The sequence below is a fragment of the Onychostoma macrolepis genome, chromosome 20, assembly GCF_012432095.1.
Source record: "Onychostoma macrolepis isolate SWU-2019 chromosome 20, ASM1243209v1, whole genome shotgun sequence".
Classification (NCBI taxonomy): domain Eukaryota; kingdom Metazoa; phylum Chordata; class Actinopteri; order Cypriniformes; family Cyprinidae; genus Onychostoma; species Onychostoma macrolepis.
The window spans coordinates 16,280,442-16,296,528 of record NC_081174.1 but is presented as its reverse complement, the minus strand read 5'-3'; the positions used below and the strand labels follow the sequence as shown (position 1 = coordinate 16,296,528).

Genomic DNA, 16,087 nt, shown 5'->3' with positions numbered 1-16,087 from the left:
TTAAAATTTTGCTTAAATTATTCTTATCTTTAAAATATACTATATTTAAAAAAATGATGCATTTTAGTTTTTTTTTTCTTTGTTTGTTCCAGCTGAATAAGAATCATATCAAAATTAATATTTCCATTCTTATTTTAAGCATGAACTTAAGTAAATTTCTCTGAAAATAAAACATAATATCTTACTTCTATACATTTTGGCAAATACATTTCATCCAGATTGACTTAAATTGCGCTAAAGGAATACATTTGCTCATTTCCTCCATTCCTTGGGAATTAAACCCATGACATTGGCATTGCTAACTGTATGTACTGCAGGAAGCTGTTTGTACAGTATATGCCATTGTTTTGCTCCTCTAGTTAATTTATCTAGTTTTAAGGATGTTTAGATATTAATACTGGAGAACAAGCCAAAAATACTGAGTAGGAAATGATGTGTGTTTATAGGGAAGAGTAACCCATACTGTGAGCTAACCATGGGCGCACAGTGCTACACGTCCCGCCATCAGCCCGACACGCTCAACCCCAAATGGAACTTCAACTGCCACTTCTTCATCAGAGACCTGTATCAGGACGTGCTCTGCCTCACCATCTTTGAGAGGGACCAGTTCTCTCCAGATGGTGGGCTTCTACGTGGCACCACACACACTAAATATACATACACAAAATCATATGAATTTCTTTAACAGATTGTGCTTTCAATACAGATTTTCTAGGTCGTACTGAAGCTCCTGTAGCAACAATAAAGAAGGATCAAGATGGTAAAGGTCCACTTGTACGGCGTCTGCTGCTTCATGAAGTTCCAACTGGAGAGGTCAAAGTGCGACTTGACCTGCAGCTCTACGATCAAACACCTCACCCGTGAACTCTACATCTGTTTCATTAGCACTACAACATTAAACAGATCATTTAACAAAAGTTTATTCATTAGTGTTCATTTTTAAAAGTATGGGAATGATCCTGTACACTTTTGATATGAAAAAGGTGAACCACTTAACAGATGTTTACATGCAGTGAAATAGAAGCAGGTAGTCTCATATTTACTCTCACACATGCTTGATGTTGTATAATGGAGAACACTGGGTAATAACATGATGATTTGTTTGGGATAGGAACTGGTTTGTACTTCGAAGTTAGGGTTAATAGATTTTATTTTACTGTACTGCCTTAATCCGAACACATTATGTACGGTAGCTTCCTATGTATAAATAGACTAAAATGATGTTACTGAACTTGCTGAAATTCAGTCATTTGTAGATTCCACTAATCCAATCATACATGTGCTTCCTTAACCTGTTCCCGGAGCCCTTCAGCGCATGTTTAATTGTTTTATTATTAAATACTGAAACACAGTTTTAAAAACAATGTATTTAATTATATAAAGACCAAATTATATATAATGTTGAAATTGTGTGACAAACACAAATTATGCTTTAAATTCTTAATTGTACAAATTTAGGGTAGATTTATAAATTCTTTAAGAATGTATAATATGGGTCTTATGGTTTTCCATTGATGATTTTAATAACAGCATTTGGCTTTAACAGACTGGATCTGGATGTTGTACATTTGAGTTGTTGATGATGAATGTCAAAAGTTTGTGTGTTATTTGTTTAATGCATAATTGTATAAACGTCTATAGGAATAGATTATTGTATAGGTTTGGGTACAATTCATATACACCAAAGACAAAAATAAAAAACAGAATGTTAGTTAACAATGCTTATCTTAAAGTAACTGTTTTCTACTTATTGTTTGTTTTGATATTTTCTCTATAAATGTATTCTCTTTTTATTTCACCAAAAAAAGAAAAACATTTTCATAGGCAAAAGTGTGGAACCATAAAAGATTCTGTAGTGTGCACTATTCTTAATATATTTTTTTCAATATGGCTCTAACTACATTTGACCTTACAGTTTCCAGATATTGCACAACATAGAATATTCATTGTTCAATAAGCACTAGAGACATTACGCACTATACACCTCATTATTATTGCACTTTAATGGTATAACAAGCACCATTCTGAGTAATGGAAGACCCATGTGTATATACAAACTCATGTCAATAAGGCCCTAATGAACGCTGTCATCAACAACAGGACCAGCACTGAGGGAGGAAGCACCGTTCCTCTGCCAAAGCCGCATGTGGAGTGCACATACTCCTGAACAGTGAGAAATGACCTCAGTATTACTGGAACAGAAGCACTAGAAACATAATGACTGACACAAAAGCAGCTCAGATCAGTGAGCCTGAAGCAAGTACCTTGATTTAAACAGACTGCGGTTCTCCCAAAGTCTCTCTGAGGCAGTATCTCGGGTGGCTTTGGCACGTGAATGTTTACGGCTCTGCTGGGAAACAGGTGGACTCTGGAGAAGTTCCTCCACTTGTTGACGGCGATATACATGACCTAGAATACACAGGTTAAAGGTAATAGCAAAAGCCATTTTGTTTACCTCGTGTTTCAATGAATTCCCCTCAAAGTAAACCCCAAAGAAGTTCAGTAGCCTGGTCATGAATAACAGCAAATGGATTTGTAAAACTAATTATTAGTTGACAGCACCTGTTTGGCAGCGAAGTATTGCTGTCTTTTCTTTAATCCTGGCTCGTGACTGAAGAGACAGGGGATCCTCCAATGTTGGGGTGGAAATCTGCACAGAAAAGCACAGAATTTTTTTTAATCCTTCACTAAATCAACTGCATACCATTGTTAATGCATTTTGTTTAGTTGTTTAACTATTAACATTAAAAAGAATATGATATGACTCACTTTACGATGATGTGGTGTGTTGAAATGGTACAGGAAGGGGTTGTACTCCAGAGGATCATAACTCTCTAGAAACACAAAACCCTGAAAACACAAAATACATTTTAGTTATTAGGGAGGTTTTGGAAATACCGCAGTTTTCCATAATTTTCATGTGTTTCGATCATAAATTGATCAAATGTTGTTTATTGACTTTTTGAGTTATTCCATGACAGTAATAGGCCTAGTAATAATCTTTGCTGGAGTGTGCTGAATTCAAAAATATTGTATGTGTTTAACCTTAGATATATTCTGTTAAAACAATGTTTTTATGAATATTTTTAAAAGGATCATTTTTAGCATTTTTATCTGTAATTATAGAAATTATATTTAAAAAATATAATATTTCTCAAATTGGAATGATAAAGTGTATTCATCTTCTCATTCATTGTTGGGGAAGGTTACTTTTAAAAATAATGCATTACGATATTGTGTTACTCCATAAAAATACAGTAACTAATTGCATTACTTAGTTACTTTTTATGGAAAGTAATGCATTACGTTACTTTTACGTTTTTTGTCACCTGAGCTGGGACTGCTTATACATTTTTAATAAAAAAAAAAACAAGAAGTTATATTTTTGGCAATAAATGAAATGAAATTAATAAGCGTTAGCCTGAAGGACGGGCACAGGAGAGGTGTCAGTGAATAAATGGAAATACAAAGTAACTTGCATTACTTCTTTAAAAATAAATAAAGTATTACTTTACTAGTTACTTGAAAAAAAGTAATCTGATTACATAACTCACGTTACTTGTTATGCGTTATTCACATTAACAAGTTTTTTATTCATGCTTGATACGATTAATCAAGTTTAACATATGTCTTGTAACAAGAAAATAGACAGAATTATTTTTTTCTACTATAACAAAAAGTTATATTATTGATATTTATATTGTTAACTGCATTTCTGTACTTTAACAGTACGGTTATTTTAGCTTCTAATACTGTACCTGTACCTTAGCATTACAGTAGTTGATGTAGTGTGCATGCATGCTCCTCATCTTCTGTGTCTCAGTGTAGCCATGGTGTGTAAAATGTTGCTCAATGCTCTGCTGTACCGGCAGCCACACACTCTGTGTCCAGCGCTTATGGAGCAGTTTACGTTTCCTCAGGTCCAATGTGCCTCTGTGAGTGAGGTAGTGATCCAGATTCTGAAACGGACACACACACAAACACAAATGATTCTGAGGTAACAGAAAGATTAAAGTCTGAAAGGCCACACAAAATATTACCTTTATGAATCCAGCCTCCGTCTCCAGCAGCGGCTGTATAATGGCAACAACTTCTTGCTGCTCAGAGTATAATTGTTCCTGCAGGTGAACAGATAGTGAGTTGGGTGAGAGTGCAACATTTATATAATATGTGGTCAGTTTGTATTGCAAATGTGGGTGTACCTGTAGTTGTTTTTTGGAGCTGAGAGAAAGGGTATGTTGCATGTCATCTGCAGTCTTTGTATGTGCCATTGTGCTGGTAGGTCGGAGATTGTATTTGAATTTCCAGTCTGACAAGTTCACTGATAGCAGCCGTTTGAAGACACTATAGCCACAAAAACAACAACACGGACATTTATAGCACTGTTGGAAATTTAGAAAAAACAGTCATTATTCACCTAACATAGATTAATTAGTTTAATTCTAAAATCCAATAATATTCTGCTGAATATGCCATATAAAGCCTACCGTAGCATATTTTAGCATTCAAGGCCTCTAAATGATCAACCTGATTAAAATTTTGCTGAAAAAGCTGTTGAACACAATTTACTATGCCTTTTGTCAACTGATTGATAGTTTACACTTTTTAGAAAAGCAAATGGCCTTTTATCTAGAATTCTAGAAACGTCCCCCCTTCTGGTGTCTTTTTGCTGTGAAATCTACAGATTTTTATTTCATTTCATTTATTTATATAGCACAAATAAACACACTGTGCTTTACAGAGTATAAAAGTAAGATACAAGATAAAAAAGAAAGAAAGCAATAAGACATAATGAGAATAAAACATAATTAAGAATTGCTAAATGCTCGGGCCAGAAGATAAGATTTTAACTTCGATTTAAATTCATGTACAGAGGACAGGGATATTATTCCAGAGCCTAGGTTTAATAACAGCAAACGCACAATGGCCTCTTGACTTCAGTCATGTTTGAGGCTGAGCTAGAGAGTAACTGTTTGTGGACCGTAGACACCTGCCTGATGTGTTCAGATTTAAAAGTTCAAACAGGTATGAGGGTGCAAGACTCTATGATGTACCGGCAAACAGTTTAGAGCTATTAAAATAGGTGTAACATTTACGGACTCCAGTTAGAAATCTGGCTGCAGCGTTTTGAACCATTTGAAGCCTTGTAATAGAGGACTGGGAAATTCCAGCATATAAAGAATTACAATAGAAGAATTTATAAAGTAAACATAATAACTTTTTTATTTTTAATATCTGATTACCCCTACATCATTTTTCATAAAAATCATTTTAAAAAGTATCAAATATGATACATTAGGCTTTAGAAGCACATGGTTGTAGACCTTTCTAATCATCATTATATTGCATTGCCTTTTATGTTTTTCCCGACGGTTAAAACTACAGTTTTGTTTAGAAAACTAATCATTTAAATATTACTAAGACATAATTGGGAGATACATATCGAGATAGAGAGAATAATAACTGATATTTCTATACATTTTATGTTAGTAGTCTGCTATACTGTTACAAAGATGACATTGCTTTACATTACAAGCTATGCAAATGCTATGAAAACTAGGAATATTTGTATAACTTACAATTTGTTTGAATGTATGTGATGTCTATCCCTCTGGAAAGAGTAATATTAAGATGTATACTTTGAATATTATGTATTCTGTTGTTTACGTTTGAGATTTACGCAATAAAAAAAAATAAAAAAGAAGCCTAAAGTGGGCGGAGATGACCGCCGCCATCTTATGCATTTTATCTTATCTTTTGGCCATATAAGCAACTGCACCAAATTGCATTTTCTTTTTTTTTTGTTCAGTTTGGGCCTCTGAATAAACCTCCATATTTTCCTATATCACACTATTTGAGCCATAAAAGCATGGTGCATCAAATGTGCACCTTAATAAAACAAAAATATAAAACATAAAAAAACATATGCAAACTTTTTTGTTTTAATTAAAAAAAAAAATACATTGTCTAAAGTTTCAATAAACTGTTTCATTTAAGTCAAGTCAAGTCAAGTCACCTTTATTTATATAGCGCTTTTAACAATACAGATTTAACAAAAAAAAAAAATATATATATTATTTCATATGCCAGGCTTTACTGCAACGAACATCTCAATATTTCCTCCTTAACGTAGTGACACAGTGACATTAGAATGACTCATTTTAGAATATTAGAAAATAATTATTCAGCTGGAACAACCACAGTCAGTTTACTCCTATTGTAAGCTTAATTTGACTTAATAAATTTCATCTCCATTTATATCAAAGTGTAATGAGGCTGTGACATCACAGGGAGGTTGCTTTCAGTGAGTGTAACCTGAAGTGCAGCATCTAATTCCCAATGGCTTTCAGCACAGAACACCCTGACACCTCTCTGTAGTCTGTACATGCAGGGAAGAAAGAAAAGGTATCCATGCATGAAGTCCTGAGCATGTAGAGTGCTGAAAGACTCCACCTGGCAGGACCACCCACACAGAGATAACTAATCTAGAAAGGACAATTAACAGCCTTTTACTAAATGGCAAATGAAAAGCAAACTGTCACAATCAGCACACACAAGGGAAGCGAGGAGACTCAAAATACCCGTCTTTAATTAAATCCAGAAAGGGTAACACACAGCAGGGAAGAGACACACAGGAACAAGACATCGACATTAATACCGGACACGAGACTCAGGGAAACACAGGGTTTATAAACTAAACGTAAACGAGAGGAATAATCAAACACAGGTGGGACATAATTAACTGATAATGAAACAATAAATACAGGAACAGGAACCAAACCAAATATGGGCATACAAGAGGTAAAACAAAGTCAAGGGGAGCACGAGACAGAAAACCACAAGACAAGACAGGACACAGGGCTGACGCAAACAACATTTCATTGTAATTTCAAGCCAAAGTGCCTGCACGTATCTTCAAGGCAGTCCCAAAGAATGTTCTCCACCATAAATAAGAACTTGTAATGACTTATTATGTTGGGTTGGGCAAGTGTTTCCTATATTCAGACAAACAGATCAAGCTTGCCTCATTGTACCTGTCTGATAAATAATTAGTAAGCAGCAGCTTCAGGTTTAATCACTCTGAAAACAAAAATAAAACAACTGCTTTATTAAAGATTTAAAAAGGTTTAATACGGCCAACTGTATTAAAACGGGTTCTCTCAAATTATTTGCTGTCACTCAGTAAATATGAGAACCAGATGAGAACATAAACATAAATGTGAAAACTATGCAAGCAAATTAATGATGAGTGATGGGGTATCTGTGGACTTTACCCTACTAGTACAGTCATTGAAATGAAACATAAATTGGTACACATATTTAATGTTCATACTCACGGCGTCGTCGAAATGATGCAGAAAGCAGCAGCACGCACCGATTCTGTTAGCTGCTGCGCGCCCCTTGTGTTGCCATGGTCACGGCTCTCAAACTCAAAGCAATCGTGAGCGCGCTCCTATTATTATTATTTTCATAGCGTGTCTACCTTTTAACAAAGCACTGTAAGCAATAACGATTAAAACATCTAACTGCCAGATTCCCAGTGTCCTACCTATAATTATTTTCTCTGTACAAATACAAATCTTTAAAGCCAGTTTTCTAAGTTTCGCACTAGCGAGTTTCACACTCTGGAGCAGAGCGCGCGGCAATCCACCTGTCACTCAAGTGGCCACGCCCTTAATTATGCAGAACTTTAAGGCTTAATATAATTTAAAAGGATGAGTTATAAAAACATTCACCCCCTCACAGTTGTCACGAAAGGCAAAATTAGCTATATAGACCAAAATAATTTTTTGTACCAGGCTGTAAACGTTTTTTTCTGCTGTAAAGTTGGGCATTTTAACATGGTGAGTCTATGGGATTGACTCCCTTTTGGAGCCAGCCTCCAGCGGCCAGTCGATGAATTGCAGTTTTAATCACTTCCGTGTTGGTTTCACTAGAGGGAGCGGGAGGTTGCTGCTTGTTAAATATGCACAAAAGGACACTTGATATTAGCCTAGTTGTTGTGCGTTATAAATAAATTTTCTGTATCTTATTGTAATGAAATAAATTATACAGCCTGGAAGTCGAAAACAGAGAAGATAAACCTTTAAATGGTTTAAATGGAGCAGTTTGTTAGATCGCGATCTCTCTCATTTGTTTGTCTAATGAAGTGCCAACAGATATAGAAGTAGACAATAAACGCGGCAGACTTAAATGGACAGTAAAACAAAGGCAGAATACCGTCTAACTCCAGGCTGGCACAGTATTGACGAACGAATGCAAACATATGCAGAGCACCGTAACTTAATTTGAGCGTTCAAAAACAAAATCAAAGAGCGGTAACTGATGTTATACTGTGTTCTGCCTTGGTTTCTCCGGGGCTTTTCTCCATGATACTTAACACATGATAAAGGAGGTCATTAATGTAATAACTCATTTTCGACCAAAAACGAAATTATGGTGTTTTGTCTTTGCATGACCGGCGTGATTTCAGCTCAGCTTCACCCACGTCCCGCCTTTTTGCCCATTTTCGATTGTCCGGGAGTGACGCGCGGTGACGCGCTTCCAAGATGGCGGCGGTCAGCTCCGCCCACTTTAGGCTTCAAAAATCATAGATATATATATAAACACTAGATACCTCGTACGCGCTGTTGGCCAATGGAGGTCGACGTCCGCACACGGCGGCCATCTTGCCACAGGGTGCTCGCTCACTCGTAACATTGTGTTGTATGAAGCATGTACTTTTTAAATAACCATAACTTGCAAAATGCAAGTACAATTGTACAATACAACTATGATGCCGGAAGTGACTCCGCCTTAGGAGATCTAGTGTTTATATATATATCTATGTCAAAAATGCTCTTCAGAAACCTACGAGTGACGTCACGGACACTACGTCCATTTTTTTTCCAGTCTATTATATTTAATAAGGTGGCCAACCGCTCCATGTGAGAGGGAATTGCCCTGTATTTAAGGGATAGTTCACCCAAAAATGAAAATTCTGTCATCATTTACTCACCCTCAAGTAGTTCCAAACCTGTATGAATTTCTTTGTTCTGCTGAACACAAAGGAAGATATTTTGAAGAAAGTTTATGGAAGTCAATGTTGCCCCAAAACAGCCTGGTTACAAACTTTCTTCAAAATATCTTCCTTTCCTGAAAAAAGTTCAGTATGAAAGCCATACTGCTGGTGTTTGATGTAATTTTTAGATAGAAATAGACAGTAGCCTATAGGCTACAATTAGAAATTAGTAGGCTACTGTAGTAATTAGGCTCAATATTTGCTTATAGTTCTCAAACTGTCTCTATTTTGCTGTAAATCATTAAATGGTTACTTTAGAAATCTGTAAGAAATCAGTTTTGTGAGGTACCTCCATTTGCAAATTCTGCCTGCAGAGGCACCGGCTCTAAAGGCAGCAAGGCAGCTTTCTGATGCAGCCATATAAAATTATAATTATAAAATCATACAATAATAAAATCTAGGACCAGAGTGGCTTCAGCAGGAAGCCCTCTGGGACCAGAGAGGTTGACCAGCCATGGACACCAGCTCTGGCTGAAACACTGGGGCAGCCTTGGCTGTAACTTCTTTGGCAGCCATGGCATGAATCACTGGGAAGCTTTGAACCTTTGACCCTGCTACAACAGAGAGTTCTGGAACTGTCGCAGGTTCTGGGGTTGCAGCAGCAAGAACATTCAGACCGGGACAAGAAGCTCTGGGCCCAGGGAACTCTGGAAAGGTATCCAGTCAAGTAATCTCTGTGGAGCCTATGACTCTGACTTCAGCCGGTTCTGGAACAGCAGCATCAGGAACCTTTAGGATGGCCTTTACAGTGTTTACTGGAGCGGCCCTGACACGATCATTGGGACACATTTTGTCTGTGGCAGAAACCTTTGGAGCAGCATCGAAGGACCTCTTGAACCAGCGAAGCTATGAAATGGGTATCCACTGCTAATGTGCAAAAGATAATGAAAACAGAATAAAAAAAAAAAAATCAACTTTGATGCTTGATTGGTGAATTATGCCAAGCCCACAACACACAGTGGTTTAAGAAGGGTTTGCTGACTCCCCCTAGTGGGCCCCTGGTCCCATTTTTGAGAACTGTTGGTTTAAGCCCCTCTTTTACTTCTCAGCAGAGAGTGAAAATCATGAAACACTAGACAGCAATGACAATCCTGACAATGAACAACTCAAGTGCACACAATATGTAAATACAGAGAATAGATTATGAAAATCAAACTTGTATTGGCTCTTTGTGATATTATCGGTATGCGGTACACGTTTGAGTCATACCTGCCATGTGACTAAAAAAAAACGAGTTTGTACTTCCGGAGCAACTCTCCTGTTCACGTCAAACAAAACGCTCTATGACATGGAATCCAAGATGTTAATGTAAGTATAAACATTACCTTTCTGAAAAGTCAAAGTAACAGTAGATGCTTACAGTAGATCCTACATCATTATACTACAGCTGTATTGTTGAAAAAATTACATATTGCTTAGGGCAAACTAAACAATGTGCATTCAGCATGCTTAGTGTATAGAGAGCAGTTTTCCGTAGTCAAAACAAATGAAAAGAGACTTTCATTATCAGTGTTGGCCTAGTCAGTGTTGGGCACGCTACTTGGAAAATGTAGTGAGCTAAGCTAACAGTTACTCTTCTTTAAATGAAGCTTAACTACACTAAAGCTACAGCCCTGGGAAATGTAGCAAGCTAAGCTACGGCAACATGGCAAAAGTAGTTTACTACATCCAAGCTATTTAAAAAAAATTTTTTTTAAATTCTATTGAACCAACATCATACCAAGTCAATGCTCTCTCAGTGATCAATAAAACTGTCAGTCAAGCAGATAGACAGGCATGTTCAGTTTAATTGTTTATTCAACAGCTGTTCCAAACCAATTTGGCAACATAATCAGTATCAAATGCAGGGCCGGATTGACCTCAAATTGTGACATGGGCAAAATACATTTTTGCTGTCGGCCGGAAACCTCCTATTGGTAGTTGGTATTGTGGCTTTATTGTATACAGATACATTTATATAAATGGTAACACTTCACAATAAGATTCAGTAGTTAAGATTAATTAACTAGTGTTAACATGAACTAAGAATGAACAATACTTCTGCAGCATTTATCTTAATGTTAATTTCAACATTTACTAACGCATTATTAAAATCCAAAGTTGTTTGTTAACAATTTTTAATGCACTGTGAACTAACATGAACTACCAATGAACGACTGTATTTTCATTAACTAACATTAACAAAGATTAATAAATACTGTAACAAATGTATTTTAATGAAATCGTTTTGTATAGTGTTACCATATAGATGTTTAGGCCTACAGATAGGCGATGTTTATTTGCATCGTTGCATGTGTCATTAGATATTAATATAAACATTTCACCAAAATCAAGTTCAAATATGAAGCTTTTTGACCAGCGAATGTTTTTTTTTCGTGTCCCGTTTCCCCAGTTTCCTGTCATTATGTGGGCGTTCAGTTTTTTTCTGTTATTTGGCCAAAGTATCATATTATGAAAGATTCAGCGCTTCGCACGAGCTATTTGGCTGTGACTCGACAACAAATGCTAGAGAAACTCTTCTCCACTCCTCAAAAACAAAAAACAAACAAACAAAAAAAGCATTAGCCTTTATAAATAGTGTTTTTTGAGTAAAAAACCGTTGTACTTATTCAATCAACAGTTCCCTATCTGTCGGTCACTACGAGTTATGTCGTGACGACATAGGGGATTTACTTGGGAGCCCCTATGTCGTCACGACATAACGTCTCCGTTCCCTCCATCAGGGAACGAGGGTTACGTACGTAACCGAGACGTTCTTTATTTAGCTTCAGATAGCAAACAAGCTGAGATGCTCTAAACTGCGCGCCGCACTTCATTGACGAAAGAGGCGGGAGGAATAATGAGGTTTGACTGACAGCTTGAGGAGCCAATGGCGTTACGAGCTTTAGTGTCTGTGACGTCACTTACTGATCCAGGATCAGTGATCCGTAGCAGTTATATTTCTGATTTGAGCTTGAGTTTCAGAATGCTTTCTTTGGAAAATGTAACGTTAGCTTTTGTTGACGCTACCGCGCTACTTGATCAAAAAAAGAGCTAAACTACCGAAAAGCTATTTGATTCAGAAAGCAGTGACGCTACCGCCACGCTACTGAGAAATGTAGTTAAACTAGTAGCGTCACTACTTGTAGCGACGCTACTGCCCATCACTGGGCCTAGTTACTCAAAGAATGTAATATATTACTCATTACTAGTTACTCCTTTCAAAAGTAATATTGTTACTTTACTTATTACTTTCTGGCAACAGTAATTAGTTACACTACGAGTTACATTACTTTTTTCTTCATGCCCCACAGAACTTGTAACTGTATCTTCCAGATAAAATTCTTCTAGAATATTACTAACAACATATTTCTGCCTCATCATTTGACCAAAATCCACATTGGATCGCAGTCAGAAGTTATTACAAACACTCAATAGTGATTGATGGCATTCAAGTAGAAGTGTTGTATATTAATTGTCATGTGTAGCTTGAAGTAATTTTTCCGTTACCCATATGTGTTTAAATTTCGTTATGTATTTTATTAAATCACATGAGTTTGTAAAAAACTGTTTAATTTTCCAAAAATATTTTAAATTATATTAATATAATGTACCACATGCTGATCAGAGTAAAGTAAAGCCACAACTTACACAACAGATCTTTTTTTCCCCTGACAAAATCAATATAATGCTATATTTCTATCTGCTGAATGTAAGCTTTTCCATATTCCAAGCTTGCCTGCTGCGCTGGGGACATCGCATGCATGTGCGAGTCATGAAAATCATGAAAAAATAAGAATTATTCTAGGAATTATTTGATTGTTAGATTTTAAATCAGCGGGGTTGAGGCATTAAAAGTAACTAAGCTATCTTATGGAAAGTAACTGTAATATTATTACTGAAATCTTATTAGTAATTAGTTACACTACTAGTTACTGCAAAAAGTAATATTATTACAGTAACTAAATTACTAGTAACTAGTTACTGCCCAACACTGTTCATTATCAATATAAAATGGAACTAACTTTTTGCTTCTTAAGCAGATAAAGATTCAGGAGAAAGTTTTCACTGATATTCATTGATTTTTTATTCCACTAAAATTCTTCTTGAAGACTTTTATTTGATTCCTTCAAAAAGTGTGAACACTGTGCTTACTTTTTCTAATAGATATGATTTGTTTTCCTGGATACCAAAAGAATACAATAAACTCTTAAGAAAAGGTATGAAACGACACCAGCCATATCAAATAAGTATGCTATTAGGACTAAATAATGTAAATAAATACTACATTAAATATGAACTCTTGCTTTTTTCTTACAGCCGATGAATTGGTGAAGATTGTGTCAAGGTCAGAGTTGTAAATTAATGGTAAAAAGTTGTCTTTCTATTAGTATCAATTCTTATCTCATTACTTGTGCTAAAATAGTACCTTTTTTTCCTTAGGCTTGAATGTTGGCCCAATATCTACGCCATCTATTTGAAAGATTATGGTCAATTTGGCCCAATCGAGTTCATTAACACATGTGTTCCTGATTCATATTTGATGGCCTTATACATTTGCTATATTCATCATGACCATATTGCATCTCTTTTCAACTCTTTTGAAAAGCTGAGGGCACCTATGGTCTTCTTAAGAGCTAGAATGTATAATGAGGCCAAAGCATCTTGGTTATTTTGGTGTAACGTCACTGTGAAAAATACTGAAAACTACAAGTATGTAACAGATGCTTGGAGTAACCCAAATGATCATTTACACATGTTTGATGAACTTATAGTGAGCAACAACAATCTGAGGTAATTGCATTTCCTATTTTTCCCATCTCTGAACTAGCACCTCTGAAATGAAATCAATATTTCTGGAATACTTGAGATTTTCATCACATAAAAGTGTACAGTATAAGAACACACTGTTGAATTAACTGAAACATATTTATAGATTAAGTATACTCTATGGTATGCTCAACTTTAGTTTACCTTACTGAACCTAGTGAGCCAACATGAGCCACATCATTTAACTTTATTCTTTTCTCTAACCAGCAGATTTGAACGTCTTGGCAATGTGCATGCCCTGGGTTTCAGTGATCTGCATCCTTTGCTTATTCTAGTGGAAATAAATCCGGCAATGGATACAGCGCCACCCCTATACATTGATGACGATTATGACAGGTAAAGGCAACAAATTATTTTACACTGGTTCTCAAACTTTTTTTTTGACCCAGTGCAATCAGTACCACAACACCTGCCATATCAGATTTTGCAAGTGACTGTTTCTTGGTCAAGCTGTTTTTCTGTTTTCGCACTGTACAGACCTATACAAACTACCTACTGTACCTACCTAGAAAAGTAAAATTAAAGATTTGCATAACACCTCCACTGAAACTTTTTTAACGGCTTTTCTTTAAGGTCTTTTGAACTTCAGTTTTTGCTGATGACGAGGACATCCCTCCCTAGTCATTTGATTGTGGGGTTAAACATATTTGATCGATGGGTTCTCTATGATAACTCAAAGTTACCATATGATCCTTTTAACCCCAAGAATGCTGATTTTAGAGGAGATTTCACCATCCTGCTTATTGCCTATGTTAATATAGCACAAGATCACCATTACAGAGAAGGTATGTTTATTGATCATTTCACTGCACTGTCAGACAAAAAGGTTCTTAAACTTAAACTTTAGGGGTACAATAGCCCTAAAAGACACATTTTAGAGCAGTGGTTTTCAATCCTGGTCCTGGGGAAAACTGCTCTGCACATTTTGTATGTCTCCCTTATTTGACACACTCGCCTAATGAGCTTGTGATCTGAATCAGGTTCAATAAGGGAGACATAGGCTACAAAATCTGCTGAGCGGTGGGTCCACAGAACAAGGATTGAAAGCCACTGCCTTAAGCCAGGTGCACACTGCACGATTTATAAGACTTCTTTACGATTGTTGCTTGTCAGTCTGTACGAACATGATGAGCATGTCACACTGTGGGATCTCAGTTGTCATTATGTCAGACTACAGTCAAGACGTGTTAAAAACGGGTGCGTGCAAGAAAACTTGCCCATATCAACCCATACACATGACTCGAGTTGCATTGCATGCGGGGCTGAAATGTTACTATCATGAAAAGTCTACAAATGGCAGCGATACAGGTGAATTTAAAGAAGATGCTGTAAGCAGCACTACACAGTACACACTCACATGAAAACAGCAGTGCAACTGGTGTTTGTCATAGCAAAGGAAAGCCGGGCACACACTGTACAATTTTGGCCATGATTTGGCTCTCTGAGACAAATTTTGCAAATCCTAAAAGATTCCGCCGATCAGCTGATTAATGGCCGTCGCGGTCAAATTTTACCACCAATGAAATTCTGGCAGTGTCAAAAGATTTGGTGCACAGTCCTGCAGTGTGACTTCTCCTGCGACGGATGTCAAATTGTCTTTGTTATCAGGACAAGCCATGATCAGAATTAATGCTTGAGATTTCTTCTAACCCCCACCGCTCAGAATTCCTATGATATGTTGCCTTTGCTATGATAAACACAGGTTGCACCACTGTTTTCATGTCGCGTGTAGTGCTGCTTATAGGCTACTATCTTCTTAAATACGCCGGTATTGCCGCCATTCATAAACTTTTCAAAATGACAGGTATAATGAGACTGATTTGGTTTATTGGGGATTAAAAAATAAGTTGTGGGTGGATTTTTATCATTGTATGTATACATAATATTCATACTTAGCCTACCTGAAGTCTGCATTGGTCCAGTTTTCACATTTAATACCTACAGTTTCATAGTTCAATGAAAAGAATTTTAAAATGATAGTTGAATCAGTACTGTAGAGTCTCATGTGTGATTTTGTGTTCTTTTTACCAGTGCCATTCGAACTTCGTGAAGAGAGACACTATGGGACCATTCCTTTTGATTTGTCCCATGGCTCTAACAACCAAAAGGAACACTCTGATTGAGCACGTTTCATGATTTAAGTAAATAAAAAAATACAAAATAAATATGGTTTGGTTGTGGCTTGGCTTGGTTGTGTAATGTTTCTGAGTATTAACC

The 16,087-nt window shown here is 36.4% G+C and overlaps 3 protein-coding genes across 8 annotated transcripts in view; 2 read left to right on the top strand and 1 right to left on the bottom strand.

Moving 5' to 3' along the window:
- The window catches only part of itsn2a (intersectin 2a), a 47,018-nt gene extending 46,154 nt beyond the window's left edge, over window positions 1-864 (top strand). For all 4 annotated transcript variants that reach the window (XM_058756284.1, XM_058756282.1, XM_058756283.1 and 1 more), the window contains 2 exons: window positions 447-620; window positions 707-864. In XM_058756284.1, coding sequence (XP_058612267.1) covers window positions 447-620; window positions 707-864 — 332 coding nt within the window. The remainder of the gene's footprint in view (window positions 1-446; window positions 621-706) is intronic.
- A 1,075-nt stretch (window positions 865-1,939) lies between these two features.
- fam228a (family with sequence similarity 228 member A) lies at window positions 1,940-7,665 on the bottom strand. 2 transcript variants are annotated; one of them, XM_058756287.1, is made up of 8 exons: window positions 7,338-7,665; window positions 4,203-4,344; window positions 4,041-4,118; window positions 3,765-3,959; window positions 2,770-2,850; window positions 2,563-2,650; window positions 2,265-2,409; window positions 1,940-2,163 (listed from the first exon to the last, which is right to left on the bottom strand). In XM_058756287.1, exons 2-8 carry the CDS (start codon window positions 4,269-4,271, stop codon window positions 2,091-2,093), a joined length of 729 nt encoding a protein of 242 aa, XP_058612270.1. In that variant the 5' UTR covers window positions 4,272-4,344; window positions 7,338-7,665; the 3' UTR covers window positions 1,940-2,090. The 2 variants fall into 2 exon arrangements, with proteins under 2 accessions (XP_058612270.1, XP_058612269.1); XM_058756286.1 differs by lacking the exon at window positions 7,338-7,665 and adding an exon at window positions 6,316-7,062 and having other exon boundaries at window positions 2,026-2,163.
- Window positions 7,666-10,327: 2,662 nt separating this feature from the next.
- Window positions 10,328-16,035, top strand: LOC131527498 (uncharacterized). 2 transcript variants are annotated; one of them, XM_058756640.1, is made up of 7 exons: window positions 10,328-10,369; window positions 13,208-13,260; window positions 13,361-13,388; window positions 13,484-13,834; window positions 14,081-14,206; window positions 14,444-14,655; window positions 15,902-16,035. In XM_058756640.1, the coding sequence occupies exons 1-7, from the start codon at window positions 10,350-10,352 to the stop codon at window positions 15,991-15,993; spliced, it is 882 nt and encodes a 293-aa protein (XP_058612623.1). In that variant the 5' UTR covers window positions 10,328-10,349; the 3' UTR covers window positions 15,994-16,035. The 2 variants fall into 2 exon arrangements, with proteins under 2 accessions (XP_058612623.1, XP_058612622.1); XM_058756639.1 differs by having other exon boundaries at window positions 14,078-14,206.
- Window positions 16,036-16,087: the final 52 nt, after the last annotated feature.